General features: G+C 50.6%; 4 protein-coding genes across 4 annotated transcripts; 2 read left to right on the top strand and 2 right to left on the bottom strand.

Annotated features, from left to right (window-relative positions):
* The first annotated feature begins 9,273 nt into the window (after nt 1-9,273).
* LOC100907537 (glycosyltransferase 25 family member) lies at nt 9,274-19,623 on the top strand. Its single transcript, XM_029112706.1, is given in 14 exon segments — nt 9,274-9,324; nt 9,416-9,599; nt 9,714-9,832; nt 9,933-10,535; nt 10,620-10,834; nt 10,933-11,196; nt 11,517-11,758; nt 17,705-17,831; nt 17,912-18,085; nt 18,188-18,405; nt 18,566-18,765; nt 18,857-18,940; nt 19,017-19,134; nt 19,224-19,623. Coding segments are annotated over 14 exon segments (2,823 nt in total). The 3' UTR covers nt 19,448-19,623.
* Nucleotides 19,624-20,044: 421 nt separating this feature from the next.
* LOC100907395 (coatomer subunit epsilon) lies at nt 20,045-21,732 on the top strand. Its single transcript, XM_003747605.1, has 6 exons — nt 20,045-20,350; nt 20,485-20,677; nt 20,808-20,905; nt 21,040-21,215; nt 21,317-21,432; nt 21,544-21,732. Exons 1-6 carry the CDS (start codon nt 20,166-20,168, stop codon nt 21,658-21,660), a joined length of 885 nt encoding a protein of 294 aa, XP_003747653.1. The 5' UTR covers nt 20,045-20,165; the 3' UTR covers nt 21,661-21,732.
* A 677-nt stretch (nt 21,733-22,409) lies between these two features.
* Nucleotides 22,410-23,525, bottom strand: LOC100907823 (mediator of RNA polymerase II transcription subunit 21). Its single transcript, XM_003747608.2, has 4 exons — nt 23,261-23,525; nt 22,982-23,090; nt 22,785-22,885; nt 22,410-22,637 (listed from the first exon to the last, which is right to left on the bottom strand). Exons 1-4 carry the CDS (start codon nt 23,300-23,302, stop codon nt 22,434-22,436), a joined length of 456 nt encoding a protein of 151 aa, XP_003747656.1. The 5' UTR covers nt 23,303-23,525; the 3' UTR covers nt 22,410-22,433.
* A 1,768-nt stretch (nt 23,526-25,293) lies between these two features.
* Nucleotides 25,294-26,918, bottom strand: LOC100907963 (progestin and adipoQ receptor family member 3). Its single transcript, XM_029112647.1, has 3 exons — nt 25,955-26,918; nt 25,765-25,863; nt 25,294-25,662 (listed from the first exon to the last, which is right to left on the bottom strand). The coding sequence occupies exons 1-3, from the start codon at nt 26,614-26,616 to the stop codon at nt 25,611-25,613; spliced, it is 813 nt and encodes a 270-aa protein (XP_028968480.1). The 5' UTR covers nt 26,617-26,918; the 3' UTR covers nt 25,294-25,610.
* Between the last annotated feature and the right edge of the window lie 516 nt (nt 26,919-27,434).

Genomic DNA, 27,434 nt, shown 5'->3' on the forward strand with positions numbered 1-27,434 from the left:
TACAATAAACAAATATAAATCTCTCTGAATTCAGAGAATCACACTAACGTTCTCAGCATTGCATTATTAGGCGTGTTCGAAGATCCTCGGAGGAGGGCTGTCCCACCCTTCAATCGCTCCGACTCTACAACTTCCGATTTCGTATGAACCAGTGGTTCTTGCACATGGAAAATTTCAGGGGATGCCCGGGAAGATTTCGAAGTGTTTGTCGTTTTCAGCTTTTCGGATTCGCGAGGATGATTTCAACGAAGGCGGAGCGCTGACGAAATGCTTGAGATCGATACCTGCGTCGGCGCCCCCGTGTATGTATTGGAAAATATCGAATCCACGCACAAGCACCTCCGTGAGCTCGGAGCGCCAACATGCGCAATGTCGAACGGCCCTCGGGACAGGGTATGCACGGATTTTTCCGACAGCTCCAAGGGATGCACGGACAGAAAAACGTTGAGAAGGACCGGTCGGATGATCATGAGCGCCGGAGCGAAATCATGGATGGCGACCCTCAGGAAGAGAACTTCGCGAATCGACCCGAACTTTCGATTTCACTCTCACGAATGCACAGCGCCTCTGAGCCAGGGCAACTGCGTGTGTATAGTGTCGTTTACTTCTATTTTGCTTCGAGAGTCTCCAACACGCTGCTCCTATGGACATCAGAGGTTGGCCGAAAGCTAGAAGATTATCTACTTAGTCGCGTTTCCCTAAATCGAGCTTTTTTTCTTTCTTCGAAATCCAATTCTAGCAAAATGTCGATCCAGTGGCCATGAGGATCGCGAGGCGAGCAGCTAGCCAGAACCATCAGCAGGGTTTGGACTGAGCTGAATCACGAAATCACTAGTGAAGACATCGACGAGGTAGATTTCAATGTTTAGTCTTCGGAAGCTCTGTCGTCAAGTTTGCACAGTTTGAAGGAAGCTCGAATTTTTTCTTCGCTTTCGTTTCCAATTCATTCGTGATGTTGGAGCTCTTGATGCCCGCGGGGTTCCGCAGCACCGTACAATTTTTCGAAGGGAAACGAGTCTTGGCGACGGTGATGTTCGGCGAGGTCGCGGCCGTGCTGTTCTTGCTGATGGATTCTGAACCTGAGGATTATCAGGTGTCTCTATTATCGACAAGCATACATTTTGTGAATGGGATCGCTGTTCATCAACGCTGACCAAAATGCTGCTTGAGCTCGGTTTTCAACATCAAGCGATTTTCTAGAGCCGCGAAGCGCTCCTCACCTGTCTCCCCCTCATCGTTGGCGTCTTCGTAGTCATCGTCATCCAGGGGAGGTGGATGAGGTCTCTTCGCAGCGGCCCAGATAGCATCCAGGAACGGTACGTTCACATGAACCCTGGAAATCAGGGTGGCATGAGATATTAGGTCATATCATGTGGGATTCATCGGAATCTTCCAGCTATGCGACGAGGTGTCGCCTATTAGAAGGGATTTCCACAGATATTCACCCTGTTCCCGCAGCTGGATGTGTCGCAATCCTCAACTGAAGAATTGTCCTGCATAGAATCAAAGAATTAATTTCTCGGCTTTCCGAAGAACCCAATCTATCTCCATAAAATATCGGAATAATGCATCCGAAAAACGCATAACGTTCCTCTGTCCTCTGTGCAATGTTTTTTTTTCAGCTTGGATGGCTGACGATGCTCGGGGAAAACACCCCGATACCATTTGACGAAGACGTCTCGAAAAAGAGGGAAAGCATGGGCCACCGAGCGGCTAGTCTCGCAAGAAGCTGCCTAGCTGGCGGGCGGCAGGCGAGCAAGCGAGCGAGCAGGCCAAGTGTCCTTACACTTAATACCCACTCCATCCCTCCATGGTCCCGAATACACACGAGGCGATTAGTTGATTGGCGCTGAACACAAAGTGGATACTTTGCTTGCATCCCTGCGTAGGCATCTTGTGTGGGACACGAAACGACGATTGTCGTCGTCGCCGTTCGACCAAAGTGATGGGAGCATAAATATCAATAAGCGTCAACGGGACAGACTTCCGAGCTTCGTTGCACCTATGTGAGCTCTCTATTCGCGTACTCATGTTCCTAATGAGAATGTGGTAGTCTATCAGTCTGAGCAAGTCGGCCCCGGAAACGTGTTGTGTTCGAGCCCCTACGCATCTGGATCGATGATTCGTGTTTCCGCGCTTGGCCTTTTTCCCTTGTACTGCCTCTGCGTCAGGGTCCGGAATCGGGGAAGTATCTGTCAGAAAGCGTTGGGTATCCAGCCAGCGTCAATTACAACCAAGGAGTTATTTGAGTTTATCTCCCAGCGGACGGGAGCGCCTGTCAGTGAGGATTCGAGAAAAGAGATAAATGGTGTGAACAAACATCGCGGCGTCCCGGAACGACACACTGGCTCTGTAGGTGCAGGATCAACTACATACAGTGCTCCAATAAACGCTCTCAAGCGTAGCGCGGGAAGTGATTTTTCTCTCTGACATGTCATCCCGGGACAACGATCTCAAAATCGAGACTCCGACAGAGAGGTCTCTGTTTTTTTGCGAGATCCACTACGTCCTCATTGATGGTGGAAATTCAACGGGGAAGGTCGTCATAGTCGCTGACTTGCAAGGATCACGACGAAGAAATCAATTTTTTCCTTTGTCTGATTCTCCAATCTGTCGGACCTTCATATATACTGTATCTCGGCACACATCGACTCTTATCACTGCGTATCCACGAGATAAATGTGCCAACAAGCATGCGATGGGTCCTCAGCTCAGAGCTCCTCTCATCCCGGTGGTTCCATCTCACATTTCTCTCATATAGCCATTTGGAGGTGAGCAGGTCGTCCCTCTTTCCGCCGTTACAGTGCGTTCGATTCTGAGTTCTCCTTCCATCTTCATTCAATGCCCGGGCATCGGTACGAAGGAGCGGGTATCCTTCTCCCGCTCCTTCGTATTCTCCTTCTCGTCGGCTGCGGAGTCGTCTCCTCGCAACTTCAGGTAATCTGGGCTTTGTCTCTTCTATATCTGTCTGCGAGCGCGGCTGTGTGATATGTGTCTGCCCTTGTCGTCGTTGTCGAAAGAGATGGAGGAAAAACGAACCGGCTCCATTTAGAGGGGGCGGCGGCGGCAATGGGCGACCGACGGGGGCAGTATACAGGGTCGGAGAAGGGATGGATAGATAGGGGAAGCAACGCCGACTCGAGGATCGTGTCTGCGGATCCATGCAAGAGGAAGGCAGCACACACCCCGTCTATGAAACATGCGCCGGGCTGTATGCTGTGCGAGGTGCGCTTCCGACTGAGTCGCCGAGAGACCGACAAGACAAAACAGACGGACGGACCGACGGACGGGGAACTAAATGAGGAATTACTGTCTAGAGATTTATTCGTCGAACTGAGCCCTTTCCTCGCTTTTTTTCAGGCGAAGAAAAAAGAGCGGAAAAAGGATAAGGCGAGCGGATACCACCAGGGCGACGACGGTAGCAGCGGTGGAGACCGGGCGGGAACTCGGCTTCGAGACGACCGACGGCTTGAATGGGAAGAGGACGGGAAGAAATGTTCGATAAGCGCGCGCCCGCTCGCGCGAGTCAGGACCGAGAGAAAGAAGCAAGCTCAAGCAAAAAGGACGACGACAACAACAACGACGACGAGGGAAAAGGAATTGAAATCCCCCGCGTGAAAGGAAAAGAATTGTGTCTGGGTGTGTGTCGGCTCACGCGGTCCAAATAGACGGAGAGCAGTGCCAGACACCCTATCCCTCGAGCGCGATTCTTGGTGACGGCCGAAAGAGACGCGAGCTTCGATATGAAGAGTGTCGTCTCATCAGAGATACCGGACTGTCAGTGCCTTGAAAACGGATTCAAACTTTTCAATAAGTTCCCCAGCTCGTTCCGCTCACGTAGTGATCCATCCGAAGTTTCCGTCCAGAAGCGACGCTGGAGTGAGAGTTCCGGGCTCCGGCTGCTCAGATGGAAACCCTCGCGGGCAACTCCAGGTGTTCGGTCGATTCCCGCGAGCCAATCGGGAGATGACGTACATGACTCGAATACTTCGCGAATCAGACCTCGCGGGAGGGGAGCCACCTGTCTCACGGGCGGCTGTACTCCAGGAGAGAAATAATCACAGTGGTGGTGTCTATGACACTACCGCGGAGATGGCGTGAAAACGTCTCCCTTATCTAGAGGGTACATCCATGTATTCAAGCAGTTTGTCCAAGCAGGGCTCGTGCAAACCCTTCTCGGTCGTTGAATCAGCTTCGAGTGGAGACTCCTTGGAGACAGACGAATTCCACTCGATATTGCGAAGCTCGTCGAGGGGTGACTTGACTAAATACTGAATACTGTAGCTATCCCCGCTGATGATGATTTTCCCTTCCGAGTTGACATGCGATGCGTAGACGTCATCTGGAGCTCGTCACAGGGATGGCATCTAAGTGTCCATTTACACGGGCACCCTCATCGCCTGGTCAATGATACCATGAGGAACCTTTGAACGTAAGCGACGGATCTGCATTGAGGGTATTCGCGGGAAAAACAGCCTTCCGGGTAAGGGATTTGAACCCGACGAGGTCGACGGCTTCGGGAGACAAACATAAGCATTCGTCGTACTTTTTGCCGGAATTTTTTTTGCTCGACAAACTCTGACACGTCGTCGCGGAATTTGAACTCGGCCATCTCCTCGCCGGGGGAGTGCTCCGAGAGCAGTTTCGCATCGGAACGGTCGCTGACTATAAGTCTCGCTCGAACCATAGTAGCTCGCACTCATTGCACGCATATCCGCACTCATTCTCTGCGAAGTCACGGCAGATATACACGGATGCACATTCCCGGACCTTAGAGAGCTCGAAGGATGTTACCGGATCCCAGGTGATCGGCCTTCTCGAACTTGAAACGATCGCAATATCGAAGGCAGATACATCGATGTATCATACATACTATCCCCGAATCGGTCGAGGTGTTCCTCTCGCGCATGGAACACTCCTCGATGTCCTACATTCAAATGCCAATTCTATCAGACGCGCTCCATCTTGGCCTATCTTCCTGCATCGTCGAGAGAAGCTGTTATTCACTCGTAATTTGGGAGATCTCAAAGGGTTCTCTCGAGGCCGTGGAAGATAGCCAGATCGAGGATAGGATTCCACTGAAATTGAGTGGTTTGGACCGCCATGAAGCTGCCAGTGTTGTCAAACGAGAACACGATGCGTGCCGCACAAGCGAAGTTATTTTGCCCCGGAGCAGTAGCAAGGCAGGGGCCGGGGGGTGCTGGAGGTGGGCCCCGTGTGGCATAATTTCGAGGCTTCAAGGGCCGGTGTTCTGAGGCAGAGCAACGAATCAAAACTTTCGCGAGAGGAAAAAAGGCCAGGGTCGGCACTTCCCTCGACTTCGCTTTAAGGAATAGACGATTGCGACTTAGTGCCCCGGCGGCACCTCAGCTTGCTACGGCAGTGCCCCGGACTCGGACAATCGTTACGCACAGGACGAAGTACACTCGAACGATCGCCATAGCCACACTGACGACCATATACGACAGAATTCCGCCTCGCGATTCCAGCCGGTCTCCTCACGGAATACCCCGGATTCCTGCCGTTTCGAGACTGCAGGATTGAACAAGCTGACCAGAATGCGGTCGTAAGGGCGATTCTCAAAATCGCACGAATGAAGCGCTGGATTTGTGCTCCCGGTATGCTGATCTTTGCGAGCGAGACGTCAGCTCGAGATAACTGGTATTCTATGTATAATACACAAGGACGCATCTTGAAGGGGATCACAGGTAGTGGTTGTTAACAGCGAAAGTATTCCGAGCGGTGAATAAACTCGTTGGATAGCTTGACCGAACTCTTATAAATCGCCGATCTTGGCTGAAATCACCCGTTTCTAAGACTCGTCTCACATCGGAATCGGGCTCCACCGTGAGACTACTCGTCTACCTATGTCCGTCGCTTTCACAACGAACCCTGCCGTCCGCTTTAAATGGAGATTCCAAGAGGGATCGCTTGAGCATCCTTACTCGGTCGATTCGAGCCGAGAACCTACTTACGGAATGTCCATGAAGAGTCCGAAAGGCCTGAGCAACGAATCCCCTTTCTGAACCACAACGTTTATCGGTCCAGCTTGTACATGCGTGCCGCCATCGGGTCTCGTCATGACGTTCACCGGCAGCGCGTCATTGACTCTGCTAGTCGCCGAAGTCGAAAGCAACTGGAAGATGGGAATTCGTATGGCGAGTTCGAGTCTTTCTGCGTTCGCTCTAATGCTCATGGATTAGCTCGATCTTCGAGAATGGCTGCGTCAAACGGGCGGTTCCGCACACCTGTGAAGCTCACTGGCTCATTTGATTCTGGACGAATCTTCTGGATGATTCACAGAAGCCGCTGAAGTCGATTTACAGCATCTCCCGAGCTCATAATCCGATATAACACTTGATATAACAGCTTAGATGGGACTACCCGTAACGAAAAGGGGAATGATTCCTCATGTACCGTTGGAATACTCACAAGGATGACTGTTTTCAGCATGATGACGTCCACACTTTCTGCGGCGTTCGCCTTCGTCACACCAGAATACCAGAACCGGTGTCGCTCTTGCTCGTGCCGAATTTTCCCCATATCGAAGCACCGTTCCAATCCTATCCCTTTCCACCACGGTTTCCGAATTCCTCCCCGAGCCCGAAGGTGACTAAACTCATGAGCTCAGCTCATTGGTCAGACATCTGAATACAGCCAAACTCGTCAGCTTTTCGATTTCGGGACAACTTGAGCGATACCGATTTCCAGGCATTGAGATCGCCGTTCAGATTCGTGAATATTCCATTCATGGAGACAGAAGCCGTCGCAGAAATAGGCCATATGTAAATTCGAGCTGATGGTATCGCTCCGTGTGTTGTAATTCGACTCGATTCGCAAGGTTGAGCATTCCATGCTGATGACAGAAAGAAGGAATATATGATAGTGCAGAGCTCGCTGATCTATCTCTCAACAATTTCGGGAACCGAAAGTCTATCAACGTCGATGCGTCATGAGGTCAACGGCAGATGAAACTCGGGCCGCTGATCCTCTTCAAAATATGGTTCTCATCACCTGTTCTCACCCTCTCGTGCTTTTGGGAGTTCCGATTCTACTGATTGTGAGTCCCGGGCTGTGTTTACGACTCGGGTAGAGTGCGTTTCGTATGACATGGTCAACGAGCGAGACATTCTATCCGCTTCGACTTCACCAGCCAGGAGCACTTGAACATGCAATATACCGCACCCTTTCGATCTCATGGATGGACTCAATGATTATCATATTAGGGACTCCTCATCGTGTTTGATTGACGGCCCCCGCTGTACGGACCTACGAGGGAATCGATCCCCGGAAAAGGGCAGCGGAGGGAAGGGTAGCGGTGTGAGTCTCCTCGGAGTGATATATCATACATTGGTGAGCACCTCGTCATCAAGCTCTAAAGACCTTCTTGTGAGGGTTCTGGCACCGGGATCGGCTAACTCAAAGCACACCCCCGGAGCGTCGGACTCCGGCTTCACGTCCCGGAGTAGGTACGGATCAGATAAGTATTCGAAAAGAAAGCGAGAGATCCTCGCGGTGGCCCGGGAACCTCTGAGAGTTTCCACGCCGCGTCGCCTCTCCTCCATTTCCTTATGCAACCATGGATCCAGAATTTCTCACCAGGCTCAGCGGGAAGACCACCCGAAGGACGATTTCGCATGTCGCATCCACGAATCTCCTGCAATTATTCGCGGAGCCCTCGTAAATTATCGTAAAAAATACGGGACAGGGGGAATAACAATATCCGCATTTTGTGGAAGTTGAAGACCTTGAGCGTTATATCACCTGGAGCTCCCAAAGGCATGGTCTCGGGAAACAAAGAGAAAACAAGATCAATTCTTTGAATTTGATCGGAATTCTTGAAGCGTGATTTGTTGTCCTGACATCGCAGATTTTCCTCTGATCCCATCCAATCGATTATCCAATGACGCTCGTTCACAGATGGGAAGCGAATCGAGATGCTCCCGAGAAGTACGAAGATGTCACGGACCTCTCGCACGAGCACCTAATCATCGTCGAGCATGATTTTCTCTCGATTCGATTGTCGCAGTATAGAGAACGACCCTCGAATTCCTCCCCCACGAGACGCTCTACAGGATTTTCCGTGTCGCTCAGACACGGAGAACGCCGAGGTTCAACTACATATGACATGTAGTGATTCTGTGATGAGTTTCCCCGGGGATGGGAAGCTCCGCTGGGAGACCCTTATTCTCATCCGATAGGATATAGGATGGATCGAAGCAGCAATGATGCAGAACCGCGATCTCTTCAGGAGAGGGTTGTGCGTGTGTATCGTGCTCCAGGAGCAGGGAGCCACGGAAGCGAATATCGAAATCGCAAGTTCCTCTCTTAGTAGACGATGAGTTTTGAACTCCCCAATCGGGAGCATCCTCATGGGGGATTCCTCGCGGCCGAGGATCGAGGCATGAGGCTGCTCAAGAAGAGTATCTCCCTCCGATCGAGCAGCCTCAACGTCGGCGTTTCTCCATCCTCGGTGGGAACTCGTCGACTGGAGCCCGCTGACGTTCTCCGAGAACTCGGGCCACAGCAAGCTCCACATCCGATTTAATCGTGGGTGTTTCTATCGTAGAGCGTGTGATGATCATCAGCAGAGAAGACCCTGGGTCAACCTTCAGCTCAGTCAGAATGAATGAATGTGAATAATCAAACATGCTCCAATTGATTGATTCCGAGAGATCGAGCAGACAAATGGCCCGATTTCAATCAAATTCTTCCGGCTGTCGAGAGTGCGGCTTTCCGACGGAAGTCCAAACAGAGCTCTATGATACGGCCATGAGATGTGAGCGGAGGAATTTCAACTACTCATGCCTGAGAGTCTCTCCTCAAATTCTCGCTGAGAACTGCGGGTCGGAGAGCGACCGGGAGCGCCATCGGAGCATCTGTGTGGGGTGGTGCTCTCGTGTCGGAACCGCTCACCTGTCGGCGAAGAGCGCTTCTTCACGCAGTGAGTTCAAGATTATCCTGGATTCGGTGTCAATTGGAATAGATTTGTTGATGAGACGATTTTGGTCACAGCAAACTTTTCGTTTCGAACGGAAAGTGGCTGGGCTTCCGAAGACATATCCTCCTAGTTTTCTCCTGAACGCGACAATTTACCCACGGACCATCCGAATAGCTTCTGTGCCTTCAAATACTTCCCCTTCATTCAGGATGAATATCCCTGATGATCTGACCGCTCGTCGGTTGACGTAGAGATCCATCCCGCCATGCTACGGATGGTGCCCCTCGCGGAGAGAGTGCACTCGCATCGCTGAGCGATACCAGACACCAGAGATGAGCGAATCCGCATGTCGTATCCCACTGCACTCGATGTACAGCGACATGGTGAGATGGTCTTTCCCGGGATAGAGCGCGACTCCGTGATTCTGATGTCCTCGCGCAGAGGTCGCCCTTCATCTCAATCTTTGAATTTCAGACCTCAAACCAAGTGAGCTCAACATATCAAGTGTTTCTACTGATACTGAGTTTGAGTCTCGCCGGCTTTTCGATAGCGGAGCCACCTGATATCTTGGTGGTGATCCTAGCCTCGAATGAGGAGCATACACTGCCTATCTTCTTCGGATGTTTGGAAAACTTGGATTACCCCAAGAAATCCATTGGTGAGTCGAGTCCATGTTTATGCGGAGGTTTGGAGGGAACGCTCTCAGGCACCGATTCCAGTGTTCTATGAATTCACTTCTATGTCTTATTTTATCTGTTTGGCTGAAATACAGAGCTGTACATCCGTTCCGATCACAACCATGACAACACTCCATTCATGCTGGATACGTGGTGCGCGGCGAGGAAATCAGAATACGCTGACATCTCTCTCGACATCCGCATGCTGCCGACGGTGAGGCGCAGATGGGTTCTCATTGCTTACGTTTCATTGGCTGAATCCCGGTTCTCTCGGAAGGAGAAATCATACTTGACTATTCTCATTTCGGTTCCAGCATTACGACGAGAAGGATATCCATTGGCCCATGTCCCGATACAGGACAATGATCGAGCTGAAGGAAGACGCTCTGAATTACGCGAGAGAGAAAGGCTTCGATTATATCTTTTTCTTGGACACAGACGCTTTCATCACGAATCTCGATCTCCTGAATGATTTGATCTCAGTGAACAAGACCATAGTTGCGCCCCTCCTGCAGTCTGCGTCCTTGTATAGTAATTTCTGGGGAGATATGGACAAAAAAGGGTGAGTCCCGATTCTCGGCGCTTCGCATTGAAGCATCATATTCCGCTGCCTTCGCGAGCGGAATGCATGGTCTGCGGCGAGATATATGGAGTATCAGAAGCTTGAACACCCCGGCAGGTATTACCTTCGGTCGACAAATTATACCGAAATAGTTGAGCGGGGGATCGTGGGAAGCTTCCCAGTGCGGCTGGTCCACTCAGCCGTTCTGGTCAAACTGACGGACGAGGCATCGACAGCTTTGACGTTCGTTCGAGAAAAAGTCGACAATTTCGAGAGCATTCCTCAGGACGATATCATAACATTTGCTCGCTCCGCGCAGACAAACAACGTTCCTCAATACGTCACAAACGAGAAGGTGAACTACAATCATTCGAATTTGGCGTTGTGTAGCTCCATCGTCCGGGGCCCTGCCTCGTATTAACAGAGAACCCCGTTTCAGGAAAATGGATACATGCTCCGGTCTCCGGAGTCCTTGTCCCAAGAGATCCAAGATCTTGTGGACCTGCAGATAGATATCTCCCGTAAACAAGACCCCCTACCCGAATCAACCGTTCTCAAGCCCCTGATCAGACATCCAACGCGAGATTCTCTGAACGTCGACCGAGTCTACTTGATCAATCTCGATCGACGCAACGACCGTCTGAAACGGATGAAGTGAGACCACAGTCCCTGATTAGCTATATATGCTCCAATCAGAATCCTGGGAGCCCCACTCCATATTCTGAATTTCCAATCATACCCTACTTTCCCAGTTACTGCTTTGAGAAACTGGGGATTATGGCTCAGCGAGTGCCTGCCGTGGATGGTCAGGCCATATCCAATGAGATCATTGAGTCTCTTGGCATACGTCAACTGCCGCAGTTCCGGGATCCTCACAAGAATCGAAACCTGACGTCCGGTGAAATCGGCTGCTTTCTCAGTCATCATAAAATCTGGCTGGATATCATCGAACAGCGATACAATGACGCGATCGTCTTCGAGGACGATATTCATTTCGAGCCGCATTTCAGAAAAAGGTGAATAGCCACGCTCTCGAATCAAAATCCACGGATGTACACAACTCGCGCGAACTTGGACCTCGTGGATTGGCCAAATCGATCCTCATTACTGGAAACTTGAACCAGCCAGGTTCCTGCGTCAGTTTCGACAAGTAGACGATGATGAGTTTTCCGCTCATGTCAGAACTTCGTGAATAGCTTGTGGAGCATGACTCAGAAATCCCACGTCTCCCGAGTCACCCGTGTACTCACCGGGATACCCGCGGGAGGATCATAGACGCTTTCTCTGAAATAGAATTAGCTCTGTTCTAACGGTGATGACTTCTCTCAATTTGAAGGTTGGCAGAGACGCTAAATGAAATCCGCAATCAAGGTCACCTCGACTTCGTATACTTCGGGAGGAAGCGCTTGCTCAACGCAAGCGAGCCTTATCTTCACAGATCCAAGCATCTAGTTCACGTTGATTACTCCTATTGGACGCTTAGTTACTATATTACGCGACAAGGAGCCCAGAAACTCATCGATGGAGACCCGCTTCCGAAAATGGTTCCAGTGGACGAATATATCCCGATCATGTTTGATAAACACCCCCAGCATGGCTGGAAGGACTCGTTCGCCCCCCGAACTCTCAAAGCCGCATCTGTTCATCCCCTGCTCGTGTACCCGACCCACTACACTGGGGAAGAAAATTATATTTCGGACACAGAAGACTCAAAGTTGCTCGAGCCCTTCCATCTGGACTCATCTGTAATACCTGAAACCAGTGCCAAAGACGAATTGTGACGATAGTAGAGAATGATATAGGGATATACGGAATAAAAATATGAGCCTATGGGACTTCATCGCCCTAAAGATAGCTCAAAGCCACCGGATCGGTAGTGCGGGGATGCAGGAAAACAACGTTCGTATAGTATAACAAGAGCCCCAACTTTATTCTCATTCAACCGATGAGCAAATATTTATACAATTCACATACAGCACCCGTAGCTCAATCACGACGGCTGCGACTTGATTTACCTGGAAAGGAAGCATCGGACCTGCGGCTAGAAACTTGCAACAAGGAAAAACTTTACCCTGCCAGCAACTGTTCCCACTATCACCTGTTATCTATGAACGTTTTGTTCCAAGAATCACGGCATCGGGAGAAGCTTGACAGATTTCCTCTAAAAGAAGGGTCCTCTCGGAGCATCCAGAATGCGATGACTTACCTCTATGGTGTTTCCTAGACGAGTAGCTACAACTCCTCTCGTCTGATGAATCTCGGCTGTCCGAGGACGACCGTCTCCGTCTCTTATCGCGCCGCTGACGACGTCGGTGGTCGCCGTCTGAGTCACTGCTGTCTCTCGACCGACTCCTATCCCTTCGCTTATGCTTCCGATTTCTTCGATCGAGGCTATTTGGAGACCGACCGTCCCGCTCAGATTTGTCCCGATGGCTGTACTTTTTCGATGCGTCAGTTTTGCGCTGATGGCTCTCTTCATCAGATTCGACGACAGCTTTCCTCAAATTACGGATAGTTGACTTGAGGTCTCGTGCTACCGGAAGCCTCGGGGTCGGCGGGGTCGGCGGGGTCGGCGGGGGTGTCGATTCCTTAATTGGGTTCGGCTTACAAACCTCCACCTTTTCGCCGTTTTTCCTTGACTTCAAGATCGATAGAAACGCAGCGAGCTTCTGCTTCCGTTCGAGTTGCTTCTTTTTCAGTGGATCCTCATCGGTTTGATCTGGAGCTGGAGGGGTGAGTTATTAGAACCAGGACGAGGCTTGACATGGAGAAAACAACTCGTCATCAACTTGAACTCACTGCTTGAAGTCGGACATTTTCCCGAGGATTGTTTCGAATCTTCCACGCAGCAGTCGCGTGATTTCGGAGATTCTTCGCCGATTTCGAAGATTGCATCACTCTTGCTGCGCTCTGCTTCACTTGGTCCGTCGTCCTGGAGCGGTGCGACGATTGGATCCAACCCTTCATCAGGAGTTTCGCCGCGTTTCGGAACGATCTCCGATTCCTGGACATCGTTCTTGATCGCGACGTCGTCCTCGTCATCGTATAGCGACGGCAAGAGGGGTCCGATCAAACTCTGAGCTACCGTGTCTCCCTCAGGCGCCGGGAGAGGCTTTTCCTGACTCCTTATGACAATTTTCAGCTTTTTCTTCTCGACCTTACGGATCTTGGGGGTGTTCTCAATGGAAGTGTCGTGAAAGGAGTTGTCGAGAGCTATGCGTTCCAACGCATTCGGAGACTTGGGTTTCACCGGCGTTGTCCCCGGTGGGGTATCGGCGCTCGGTACAGGTTTAGACGGAGGAAACTCTTTCGCAGAACGGCGAAACTCTTCTATTTTGTACAGATAGTATTCATGGAACTCATGCCCCGGCTTGACGAAATCAAATTTCGGATCTTCTGCGAATGACAACAGAATGGTTAGAGCGCTCATAGATGATCAGGCTCGGCTGTTAGACGCGAATTGCCGCCGCGCTTCAGTTTCGAACATACGTGCTTACAATACCTTTCGCCCGGATGGAATCTTCGAAGTCTTTCCCATTTTTGGCAACATACTCCGCCATTTTATCGACTATGGGTTGGACGTCGGGAGGGGGCGGCATGACCTCGATGAATTCTTTCAGAGTATTCAGAGCGTCATCGCCATCTTCAGATTTATTCTGTTTTTCGTCAACATTCGGTTTGATCTTCGACACCAATTGAGAATACGCGCAGTTCGCCTTATTCGTCGAGCTCTTGAATAGCGTTTTCAAATCGTCGGGCGTGCTGGTAGCTCTGACGGAAGACTTCGCAAACAAGGAGGGATGGAGATAGCTGTCAGACGAGTCTGAATCTGAATCGCTGTTCTCTGGAAGCGGATCAAAGCGCTCATTATCGAACAAGCATGTGAGGATATTCATCGCAGTGAGGGGCTTCAGCGGCTCGTGCGATGCTGCCTTACCTTCGGTATCAGTTGGGCGAAAGGAACCTGATTTGATTTGTTGTATTAAGAAACGATAATAGAGATTCAGCCGATGCTCGATATCCATGAAGGCGAACTGCGGATTGTCTTTCTGCTTGGCTTTTATCACAACTTCTATTTGTGCGCCCTGACGGGCGATGAAGGAGGCCGTTTTCTGGATGATTATGTGCTCTCGCCGAGTGTCAGGCTAGGAACGACAGGATCATTGAATCGCTTACCGATGGTTTCCCGGAGAATCGGAGGGATAGAAATTCGTAACGAAACTCATCTCCTTCCACTCGAACCAAATCACTCACCCTGGGGACTGTGACCGGTATGCTAAGACCTCTGGGTACCTTGTACGGCTTATCATCCGGATCTTCGAAATCATGGGGACGATTCTCGACACCAGCTTTATCCTCGAAGGTTTCAGCTCGGTTCTCTTCGTAGTTGAAACCTATCTCTTTGTAGTGTCCCTCGACTGGCGCTGCCGCCCGTTTGAGTATTTCCTCTGAAAAGTTCACGGGTTGGAAGAATATTTCAAGACCGGAAAGTCATTCCGACTGATACTCGCTCGGAATTATCGGATACGAGCCACGAGCGAGAATATTTCTCCTCGCCAAACTAGCAGTCACCTCTTGCTTCGTCATCATCCAAGGAAAGCCATCTCTCAGATTCCGCGAGCTCCTCGTCTGGATCTTCGAGGGGAGGCGAGTCGGCCGTGGATCCATTCGTTGGCTCGAACTCCTCGAGCGAGTTCAAATGTCCGCGACCATCGTACCTTTAAGAATCACGGACCCAACCATTAGATACACCAACAACACCTGAGCGATCGCGTATTCAGTGGAGTTTGTCGCGATGATCCGCGAGAATAGCCCTCCTCCCCCCGCCCCGATTCTAAGACTTCGACGAGAAAATTGTCCCATGAAATGATACAGGCTATCTACATGACCGATTCATCATTATTCCCAAGTCGATCAAGTACAGGCTTATACATGATCTTCGATCATTCAATTGTACATCTATGCCGCAGTGATCACATTTCAAGGTAGAAACGGTATATGACTAGAGTAACCTTACGTGTTTCATTGGACCGTAGTCCTACTTGCATTCAGTCGAAAGCTGCTTCATCCATCCTTGAAGGCAACACGACGATTGGGCGGTCTGCTGGAAAGCCACTTCATTTTCAAGGCGTACCTAATCATTGACACAAATCGCATCAATATCAGCAACCACGAGTACAACAAGGGAACCGCCTGGTCGGGACTTGAGAGTTCGTTCGAACGGTCCGGCCGAGAATAACGAGCTCTCTCTGTCTGTGGGAATCGCTGCGAAGTTCTCTCCTTTACTCAGGAGAGTGGTTAGATGTGGCTTCAGAAATCACGGGGCGAGGCAAGTGAATACTAACCGATCGATTGTGATCGTTTCATCTCCCATCCATGGAATCAGGGCATTTTCGACTTGTCGAGCCTTCTCATCGTCGTGGTACACCTTACAGGCATAGCCGAAGATCAGGAGATCGTTGTCGGCGGCCATCAGAAGGCACCGCCGTGGCGGTTCGCTTCTAGTCGAGAGCAATAACTGTCGTTGATGACGGCGTGTCCTCTCGGTGATTCTACCGAAAGCTCAGTATCTCCACAAACAGCGCTCGACACCGCGCCGAGAGCGAGCGATCTCTCGGTGTGCCTCGGTTGTACAAATCAAAACAAAAACATCATCATCAGATCGTCTGCTCATTTCGGACAGCGCGCGGCGGGAAAACGGGACGATGCCTTTGTCTTAGGCGATAACACTCCAGGGGAAAACGAGGCGGGGGCTCAGTCATGACTGGAATTTCGAAGGAGATCTAACGATTAGCTTCGCTAATCGCGAGGGCGACTCAACATCGTCGGCCGAGGGATGGAGGTTCTGAACGCACCCCGGGGCGGAGAGATTCCAATGCAATCCCTCAAAGATAGGTCTCGCGGAGCCTGACCTCACACCTACTCTATCCTCAGACGATGGCACCGTCGTACAGAAGATGATCTTGAAGCGATCCCGAGAACTAATTGGAGCATTCTCGCAGGAGAAGGCTCCGATTGAGTCGGAAGGACTTCTCTTCAGGCCCGAGCTATTCTGAACCATCTGCCCTCCGCGATCTCTGAGAAAGCCGGGGAGAGAGGAGACTCGATTCAGACGGTCATGTTGGTCACATCATATCAGGCTGCCCCGTGGAATGGCTGTGAGTTCGCGGAAGATCACCATGCGCAGGGATAACGCCGTGCAACGAGATGCGCGGAAAAGGACTGGTTCATGATTCATGATGATCAAATATTATTGAGAATCATGCGCAAAAACATTGAGGCTCGTCCAGGTTTGTGAAGTCTCGACGGTGTATTCTCCTGTGAGACGGGTTCGAAAGGCAGTCCGGATTTCATACCAGAGTCTTATGCAGAGTCAGTAATCAGATTCAGCTCACAGTCCAGATATGGACTGTAATCAGTGGCGGCGCAAGCCATTTTCTTTCGGATAGCTCGAATTCCTCGGATATCGCATCCCCTCCGAATCAGGGAGCCAGAGCGCTCGGGGGCACAAAGATTTCTTCTTATGAGTCTACAGTCATTCGTACACCTAAAAGTATTTGTTATGCGTAGGCACATGCAATGATACATAACATAGAGTTGAAACAGCGGAGACTCCCCTTGTTATGAGAGCCTGACACTGACAGTCATATCACTCGCGGAATTGAGGACTGGTGTTTCTAAGCGCTTGTGGGCGATCCACGATTTCTCGTGGGCTCGAGAAATTCTAAACGGCATCATCGGCAGCAGCAGTCTGAATACCCCGAAACCGATGGGATCTCAAACCTGGAAATTTTTGGGAAGCTGAGCTTCGCGACTCCACAGGTTTTGGAAGCCATAGCCTCTGAAGGTCCCCACTGGCGCCGCCACTGACTGTAATTCCAGTGACGAGCCGGTGCGATTCGGCGTGAGACGCAGAGGAATCGATTGGGATGTGTAGGAGCCGCCCCCGAATTCTCAGCTGTTGCCAAAGATCATCGACATCATTGTTTTCTGTTTTGCTTTAGCTCACAGACTCACAGATATCTCATTTTCGTTGAGTTTTACCCCGCGGTCTTTCCCTCACGCCAGGATTTCCATATTTCGTACGGGCTATAAACTTGAGACGATCACCTCGAGTCTGTAAGCTTTTCAACAGATCGCCATGGAAGAAGAGAAGGAACGCCTGCACGACCCATCATCAGGTGCCGCCGACACAGATCGAGCGACATCCGAAGAGGCAGCTGAAGAAGAAAAATCGGAAAATGTGAGCGAACTGCCTCCTCATCACGACAGTTTACGCTTCGAAGCAGCGTCATAATTGGGACTGGCGATTATTTCAGAAGGAGGCTGCCTCCAACGGAGCATACGAGGGGGAGAGCAATCAAGAAGGAACGGAGACGGCGAAAATATGCGCTGTAGCCGGCGTTTGCACAATCAAGTTCAACTCAGTAGAGCTGCACAAGTGAGTTGTGGCGATGTAGCCTAGGACCTTCGCCTATTGAACGCTTTCTCCCCCCATGATAAAATTAGGCTCTCGTGTATTGAACAGGAAATACTTCGACGCTGTCAAAAACTTCCTCGAGCATCTGTTGCGCGAGTCGGCTGAGGACCTCACTCAAATGTTCTGCGTGGACACCACGCGGACAGAAAACTCTTTGCCTTTGAAACAATTGTGAGTCCATGGAAGTCTCTGGCCAAGTCTCTCATTGTACTGCCCGAGAATTTTCTCGTGACGGTTTCATCTCTTTCTAGTTACATGAGTGTGAACAACAACTCACTGCTAGATGAGGGCCTGGGGAGCTCCCCGAAAAGTGGAGGGAAGAACTGTTTTAATTGTCTTGGAGATCACCACATAAGTGAGTGTCCGAACCCTATCGACAGAAAAGCAGTAGCGGAGAATCGCCGGAAAATACAGGCGAAACAAGTGTAAGTTCGCCTTGATTGCATCGACATCATGATCACTGCAGCGTTTGGATATTGGGTGAATGAGTCCAAGAGAATGTCAATGAACTCGCTTCATAATTCCAGTGGCTCGAACAGTCGCTTCTTCGAAGGAGGAGACCGGGGTGGTCGTTTCACGCCGGGTAAATGGAGCAAACGATTATTGGAAGCCATGGGAGTGCGCAGCAATGAAATCCCCCCCTTCGTGTATCGTATGCGTGTGCTCGGATATCCTCCTGGTTGGCTTTCGGAGGCGGAAGAAACGGATTCGGGGCTCAAATTATTCGACGGCTCTGGCAAAGAAGGCATGTGTGGAGAATCCTCTGCTCTGAATGAGTGTTGAGAATTGGTTCCCGATCGAACGTATTATCGAAAGAACGGAAAGGTTCTTCATGAGAGAGGATGATACGAGAGCCGTTTTATGGCGCAATTATCGGGGACCTCATCTGCGATTTCCCTCTACAGTGCAGAACCTTTCGGGCGAAGAGGACGGCCTGATTGAAGAAGATGATGAACCCATTATTCGTTATGATTCTGAAAAACTAATCGGGGTCCCCGGATTCAACGTCGAGCCTCGTCCTGGCACAATCGACGACTGTTGGAGACTGGGAATGCCTCCGCTCCAACCCCACCAATCTAGGGCTCTCGCCGTCGCCAGTATGAATGTGAGTTTGGTGACGGAATGCTCCGAGGTATGAGGGGTCTATAACGGGAAGAGATGTGCGGGCGGCGATATCTCCGATGAATTCCTTGCAGCGAGCGAGGGATAAACCACCTAAGCCACGCAAGCTGAGGCTACCCCCTCCGAAGAATTCCACCGAAAGTAATCCAACTACGCCTGTAAGTAAATATTCGAGCCCTGCTCGGACCGCTCTCACGCCTCTCTTCAAGATTCAGATAATGACTTAATTTATAGACGGCGAGCCGGGCCTCGCCTCTGAAACGGCCTGCCGAAGACAGTAATAGCACGGGAGACGTGGATGACAACCCGTCAAGTACCAAAATAGCTAGAATGGGAGAAGTTGAGGAATCAGGTGAGAGCTCAGATCTTTGATAACCGAATCGTGCGATCGGACTCTCATCGTTTCCATCTCTTACGACTGCGGATGTTCTCCTCCCGCAGGTCCGGAAATCGTGGCAAAATTGTCAGTAACTCCTTCGAAACCCATGGTGGGCACCCCGATCCCAGAGCCGATATCGAGAGTCGAGACCTTGCCTTCAGCGGAAAAATGGAGTGAAGGCGTAGCAGAGCACATCCCGTATGAGAATCTACCCGGAGCTGTCGGGACCTTCGAGAAGATGCGAGGTCTCTTGCTGAAAATCAAGGATCTCAAGAAAGCCGATTGAGACTCACTCCATCGATTGTGGAGTTCAAGCCTCCGATTGGATAGGCTTCGGGCATTATTTTATACCAGACCCTGAAGACTTCAATGTATGGCGAGAGCTGTTCCGCCGCGTTGTTGAGCGGAAGCACCAAATCCCAATTGTATATATAGGTACAAAATTTTGTGAAAGTAAATAAATATTGGAGAACTCCCCAGTGTTCTAAAAGGGAAAAGGGAAAGTGGGCCAGTCCCCACTGGCAGTGTTTTCCACTTCTTGGGCGGAGTGAGCCCAAGCAGTTTTCTGGAGAGCTACTTTCGCCGGTCCGAAAAATGATGCCGCACCTGGTCTGCGTGAGTTCCAAGAGACCCTGAGGAGCGAGTGTCTCCGGGACGGCGCGCGGAGATCTCCGTTGATGTTCCGTTCGGTCACGACAGCGAGCGCTGAAAGAATCAGAAATGAGCTCGAATTCTCTAAATTTACCGTCAGCCGTCCGGAAGCATCCTCCAGTTCGACAAGACTCTCTATGTCCCTGCGTTGGCGCCGCGCCGTAGAGCCAGCACTAGAGCACCGGCGCATGCTTGTTTACCCCGGAAATGTCGTCTGCTACCGACTGACGTGTCTGTCTTGGAAGGGAGATACTCACTGCGGCAGCCGGGAGTGACTGTTGTAGTTTCAAAAGGATACTCTCGAGAAGCGAGTTCGTTTCTGAAGTCCTCCCGAAGAGGGCCTGTAAATCACCATGCCAGCCGATCCGTTGTTCGATGTGAAGAACTCTTTCTACATCGGTAACTATCAGTCATGTATAAACGAAGCTCAGAGAATGGTACCGGAAAGTGTGGAGCAGAAAAAATACCTGGACGTCTTCCTCTATCGCTCGTATATCGCTCTGAAAAAGTACAATCTCGTCATCGGGGAGCTCGACAGGTAAGTCGAAGACATCAGGCCTGGTGTAATTGTATGCATACTGTATTCTTCCCCTGCACCATTCTACATCGATCAGGTAGAGCGTGTGCCTTTCGAAGATTCGAAGAGATTTTCCAAAGAGACGACATTTCCAGTTACTCCGGACCTGATGAAGTCAAGAGCCTCCGGCTCCTCGCAGAATACTTGAGCGCTGAACCAAACACCCGTGGGGATGTTCTACGAAAATTGGAGAAGCAGCTGGGATCGTTCTCGCCCGAGAATACCACGCTGCCTATCGTCGCGGCGACAATTTACCTCCATGAAAACGACATTGATAGCGCTCTGAAGGTATGGTGGTGGTGGAAGGCGCAGCTGCCGCAGGCCCGATTTCAGGTTCTCATTGGCTTCGGAGGGCTTTCGGATTTTCCTTCGAGTGAGCGGATTTTCCTTCGATGCTGACAGAATATTCGCTCTACAGGTTCTGTATAACTGTGACACCTTGGAAGCGATGGCGCTTTCCCTTCAATGCTATATTCAATCCGATCGGCTGGATCTAGCGACGAATGAAATGAAGAGGTAGGCCACAAGATCCTTGGCTTTCACGCTGAAAATAATCGATTCTCTGGCTGTCGCTATAGAGCTAATCGGGGAGAGCTGAGTTGCGGCGAGGCAGGTCCGCAAAAGCTAGTCTAATCAGTTCTGCACTTCAGAATGGTGGCAAAGGACGAAGATGCATCACTGACCCAGTTGTGCTCAGGCTGGCTGTATTTAGCCATAGGCGGCGACAAACTCCAGGAGGCATTTTACATATTCACGGAAATGGCTGAGAAAAATTCCAAAACTCCACTCTTGTCTGTGGGTCTAGCCAGTGTCCTGATTGCGCAAGGTAGGAGGGACAGCTCTTACCGGCATTGATTACGAGTGCATCCGAAATCCTATGGATTGTCAGAGTTTACAGGAGTCGTTCAAATTCAATCAACTCCTCAGGAAAATGCGAAGAAGCCGATTCCGTGCTGGCTGAATCATTGGAGAAGGATCCTAATCATCTTGAGACGGTCATCAATCAAGTTGTCGTTTCTCAGTTTCTTGGGAAGAGCCCCGAGGCGAGTTCCATTCCCCGCATCAATGAGCTTTAGGACTCCAGATGACAGATGGATAGATCACTGCAAGAAACTCTGCTCTCTGAGGGAGGATGACTGTTTTCTCTCTTGCAGGTTTGCACCAGACTTCTGTCGCAGCTGAAAAACTCCAATCAGAGCCATCCGTTCGTTCTCGATTATCAATTGAAGGAGCAACAATTCCACTCATTATGTCAGTCATTTGCGAATTGAACCTTACCCCCCGTGTGTTTTTGAGCGTGTTTGAATAAATGTCGCCCCAAGTCGTACACCCCAAGTCGTGTAGAATACCCTCACCTCTTAAATTCCCGGCCGTTCGAGCATCAGAACTTCTCTCGTGCATTCTTCATCGTCGAGGGCGGTGAGCGAAATCAGATTTTGGTATTCCAAGCTCGTTTCACCCAGTAAACCTATCGTGACCTTCGACCTACCAGGTGATCTCTGGATACCGCTCGCAGCATGGTAGACCCAAGTATACGGGGATCGACCGATGGGGCATACAGTGTCGTTGTCAGACTGATCTGCGTCTCCGAATGGATTAGTCTCGATGAATACCTGAGCCCTTCCCGTGAGTCTCATCCCTCACCCTTCCGTAGGTTCCCCTACCTAGCGATTTCGGCCGACGAGTTTTCGCTTGTCCCGCGACCGGGGAGTCACTCGTGGAACCTCCGTCCTCTATTTCGACACGCTCCATGCAGATGAGAATCTCGGTGCCACATTGCATCTGTGTGAAGGTACCTTATGTGTATAAACGGCATCCCATTGGCGGGACCAACCTCAGACTCATTTCGACCAACTCGACGGAGAGCCCCCCGATTTATTACGACACAGATTCCTCGAATACAAAATGTGGACGGTCAACGCTGAATGAAATGGATAAAGCCTAGGTTGCCATCGGTAGATCGTTGAGGCAGCATGGTAGAATCTCGATGGGGTTCCTCGAGGATGAATCGAGAGGCGAGAATATCAACTCTTATGCACAACTTTCAGTAATTATCCGGATTCGGTGGTGCAGTATTCCGTCTCGATGATTCGTCGGATACCTGTTGCTTCGAAGAGAGCTGTTGGCTGGCGATTTCCGCCAGAGCTTTTTGCACTTGTGCCAGCAAACATTCCCCTCGCATCACGACTTCTTGCAAGCGATTGGCGGCCTCATTATTCTCGATTTCAAGCTTTTGGAGATTATTCGCCTGGAATATATGAGGTAGAAGATTTCGATCCCGAAACGGCTCCGCGTGTTCGATGCATGGATCCTGTATTCGAGCCCGGCTGACTCAGGCAGTCCCGATGCTGCTTGTTAAGCAATTTTATGACTGCTCGAGCTCTCTTCGACTCACCTGCAATTCTGGGGCAGCTTCCTCTCCGGGAAGAGATTCGATCAAAACGTCCATGTCTTTGGCAGTCCGTGCGATCATGGTTGCGAAAAGTTGCGCGTAATCTGAACCGAAACAGGGCGATTATCGCGCCTGTAGCTAGCTAGTCGTTAAAGAAGAGTTTTCCGCTCCGATGTCCCCGATTCTTCCAAAGGACTCACCTTCTTGTGGTTGGGAGCTGGGCTTGCCCGTTTTTTCGAACTCGGGGAATGTAGAAGGCTGAGCGAGCTGTTGGAGGATTCCGATACTGTTGCAGAAATTCTCGGCTTGCTGAAATCAAAAATTGTGATCAGACAGTCCATGGGGCCTCATTCCCGGAAAGATCATCGAGGCCCGGCTGAATATCGCGAATCGTCGCGTTGACTCTGCCCTGCACGCGCTTCTGCCCCAGCGGTATTCGAAGGCTCAAAAAGACAGAATATGTATTCGAAAGTGCTCACCAAGTTGACGGAGTCCTGGAGCTGTGTCAGGCGGTCGGCCATCTCTCAGGACAGCTAGTCGGGAAAACGGCCGAGAAGAACTTGGGAGCCCCGTATGTTTCCACTCTATCGCAGAATCGACATGTCAAGCCGTCTTCGAGAGGGAATCCCGGTCCAATGATTTGGTCAAAACCACAATGCTCAACATTTCCCGAGTTCACTGTGACGAATAAATATTTTTCTTCTCGGCTCGGCAATAATTCTCTCACACCATGCGCCTCCTCTCCTTTGTCTGCTCTCGTCCTATACATGAGCACGAAAGATTGGATGTGTCCCGATCCGTAGCTTGGCGTGAGAGGAGTGCCCCGGAGAGAGCAGAGAGCGTAACCAGCGGCGGTAGACCCCTTCTCCCGAATCCGTTCCGTAGTTCCGTCTTCAATCAAAGTAAGCTCCTCGGCGAACTTCAGAGGCACGGAAATTCTGGAATATCTCGAATCAGAGGGGGGACTTCCCCGGATATTCCAAAGATGAGAAGTTTCCCGGTCCTCTCTGACCGGTGGGGATGCTCGGACTTTCGAAACGAGGTCTCAAGCGGAAAAGGCTCCCGGAAGGAAAATGCCCCCGATGTGGTGTACTCTTACTAGAATGTTGACCTCGTCAAAGACGCATCGTACGATGAATTGAGCTCTACAACTCTTCACGACCCCGGTCATCTAGCCGGCTCCCATTGACTTCGGCTTTGTACGCAAAACCGAAATCGGCTTGCTGGCTCGCTCCTCCTCTGAAAACTCCGAGCTTCAATCGAGCCTTCGCGAACTTGATCAAGCTCCGCAGACAGTGCTGTCGTTATCGACCGTAGATTCAGCTTGCACGAAGCCAAAGACCCGAAAAATAGGGGGTTTCTCCCGATGGGAAGCTCGTTTCCCTGCTCGATGAATCGCCTCTGCTTGAGAGCTTCTCGTCTCATGGTATCACCCTCGACATCCCACTGATGTCAGCGAAACTTGGAAAGAACCCGACAATTAGAGAAGAGACTGGAAAGGTGCCCGACATTCATTTGAGGCTCGGAAAGTCGCGCCCTCCGAACGGCGGAATCACGGTATGCGGCATGTGCTTCTGTGGGGCTCAAATCGACGACGGTATGGTGCTCTTACTCGGTCGGAAAAAGAATGGTAGAGTAGAGGGCACGCGGACACCAAGAAACGAGAAGAATCACGAGGCGGGAAGTTTGGCCGTTCCCCTCCCCCACGCGGGGGAAGCTCGGACAGGTTGAGGCAACGAGGGAAATGGAGTGAGGGATATGTGGGGCTGAAAATATCGGAATGAAGGAGACGATGAACGTCGCGGACAATAAGATCCCGTGCTCCCGCAGGAATCTCGAGAAGTGGTGAATGAAGAGAAGTTTAAGCTGTAGATTGAGTTCCTGACTCCGCGTTATCGATACCAGTTGACATGTTGCTCGATGGCTTCGGAAAATGAACTCACGCCCTAGAAATGCTGATGAAGTCGCTTCAAAGTTCAGCCAATGAATGGTGTACGCCGTACGGCAAGTCGTTTGAAGGTACAATCCCATGGAACTCTCGGAAGCCGAAATCTCGTTCGCGATCTCCTTATCCGATTCGTAGAAAAGGGATCCGTGACCCTGGATATCCCTCAGGAATACCTCTCCGAGTGGACTCTCTGAGCGAAAATAATAGTCGGCGTTTTGGGAGTTTCCATGATGATCTTTGTCACCATCTATTCTCGAGGCTTTATTCGGCGTCTGTTCTCGCGATTGCGAGCCCCGCGTCGATCTGCGCAGTCTAAGGACGCCCTCAACATCCATCATCGCCTTTAAACTTCGCTCTCAGAAGAAATTTGTTTACGAAGCACTGACTGTGTCGCGTTTCCAAACGATTCGGAAAGACTATGATTTGCCCTTCGAGATACCATGGCTAGATAGCTCATCTCACGAATGCATTCGTTCCCGCTTGCACTGTCTCGAAACTTTTGAGGTTGCAATAATTGTCAATTCCTATCGCCCGCGTTTATCACAGTGGATTGAGCCTACGGTCCTGAAGCATCACACTATTCGCAGGGTGCGGCGTCTGAGGGAACATAGTGAATCGTTGTAGGCTAGATGAGCACCCGTGGGTTCGACGCTCCCTCATTGGAAAGAGAAACCAACTCGAAAGGTTCATTGCATCGATTTGGGTGGCCTGGCTTCGTTCCCTAAATGTAAGCGAGTGGATGCGCAGGAGGCAGCCATCAATTGAATCTCCTCCCTCCACTCGCGTCGGATGTCGCGCTCCGAACACCTCACTACATGGCGTTTCTGGTCAATTTAATGTCTAGGGTACAGCCCAGAGAATTCCCTTCGTTCATTGCGGATTCACTCCAGCGAATCGATGGGGGTATCCATCAACTTGAAAGCTTCGATGTACCTGTAAGAGCAGATCATCGATCACAGCGGATTCACAGATTCTCAGCTCCTTCGAGATCGGAGGGGAAAAGTCGGTGTTCTTCAGTCATCAACCATAACTCACTGGAAATAAAGGGAGCGCGCGATGAATACGGAACATCCGATTCCACAATGCCACAGCTGATGAGATGAACCCACGAAGTTCAGTCTTCCGGGAAACAATCTGGAATAATTTGTTAGAGAATCCAGTAGTACAATATATTCGGGATTGAAATCGGTCTCAACGAGTTCCAAAAGCGGAGCGGGGGACTCACCTTTCAGGGACCTTAGTTTCGTAGATGATGTAGCTTGCTCCCAGCAAGCCTATCACAATTATGTGGTGCGGGAGGGTATACTTCACAACAATGCTGCCGAGACCGCCTTGCAGAATAACATAGTGAACTATGGGCACGATGCTGAACATGACGAAGCCGCCAATCCAGATTGATCGGGATTCATCGTAATGCTCATGAGCGAATTTTTCGTGGAAGCACATAGATATCGGAATCAAGGCGATGATCGACATAATGGTCGCGTAGAAACTTATCCAGAAGGGAATAGATCGAAACTGGAGGAACAGGAACCCGACTCCATACGCGTAGACGGACGCCACGATTCCCACGAAGTCCCAGAAGTACCAATAACGATGGCAACGATAACAGCAACAATTGAAAATGTGATATATCGAGCTGAAAAGCAGCATTGCCATATAATTCACGATCATGACGCCGCTGAGGATTTTGTCGAAAGAGTTGAATCCGATAGAGGAATAGTTGAAGAGTAAGTCCAACGTGTACAGGACTAAAATGCCGATAAGAGCCACGAAGTTCGTCCATATATTAAGGGTTTCATTATTCCAGAGGAAAATTCCTCGTATGCATTTCTCCTTTGATCTGAAGGTGCGATAACCTTCTGTTATGTAGGGATTGTTCTTCATGAAATGTCTAGCGTTCGCAAAGTCCGTTGTGAACGGTTTAGATTCGTCATCAGTGCCACAGGCGTCTTCAGCTGACGGCGCCCCAGGGGGTCGCTCTGTCAAGTATCCTGAGTCGCGATGAAGTGTTTCTCCCGTGCGCTGAATCTCTGCACAAGCGCAATGAATAGATCTGTTTCTGCACCCGAGGCACAGACCTCCAGAATGTGATCCCGTCGACTTTTTCCGGTTACGCGTTGCATCCTGAGAGAGAACTTCTTCAGAACTGCATCGGTGCGGAACGAGGTTCTTTCGCTTTTCTGATTGAAGATTAGGCATGCTGCTGCCGCGTAGAAGCTGGGTCTCGGAACACTGTTTCGTTCGCGTCGGGCCCTCGACGGACACGGATTCTCGAATCAGCGACTCTCCCTCTTCTTCTTCAGGTATCGCAGTGTAGTAGCGAATGTGCACCGAGCTGTCGGTTTCCTCAGCCTTAGCGTAGACACTCCGTTCCGAAACGTCGCAATGTGTAAGAGCGATTGTGGAGGAATTGCTTCGATTGCGAATGGATGAGAATCCCGAATAGAGGCCAAACGAGATGACTGTACTCAGGATGCGTGCGAGACACTGAGGACGATGCACGTTTCTTATAGATTCCTGCTGCGGCATTGAGAGGAGAACTTGGGGAGCCAGGGCCGAGGGGGCTTATGACCGGCGCCAGCGCCGATCCAGCTCACGAACAATGACTTTTGGCAAATGAGGACACCATAGTGACTCGGAAAAGTCGAGATCGAACCGCAGATTTCGGAGCTCGGTTAAGCGCTCCGTCGTCGAACACAGGT

Source organism: Galendromus occidentalis, unplaced genomic scaffold (genome assembly GCF_000255335.2).
Source record: "Galendromus occidentalis unplaced genomic scaffold, Mocc_1.1 scf7180000077524, whole genome shotgun sequence".
NCBI classification, from domain to species: domain Eukaryota; kingdom Metazoa; phylum Arthropoda; class Arachnida; order Mesostigmata; family Phytoseiidae; genus Galendromus; species Galendromus occidentalis.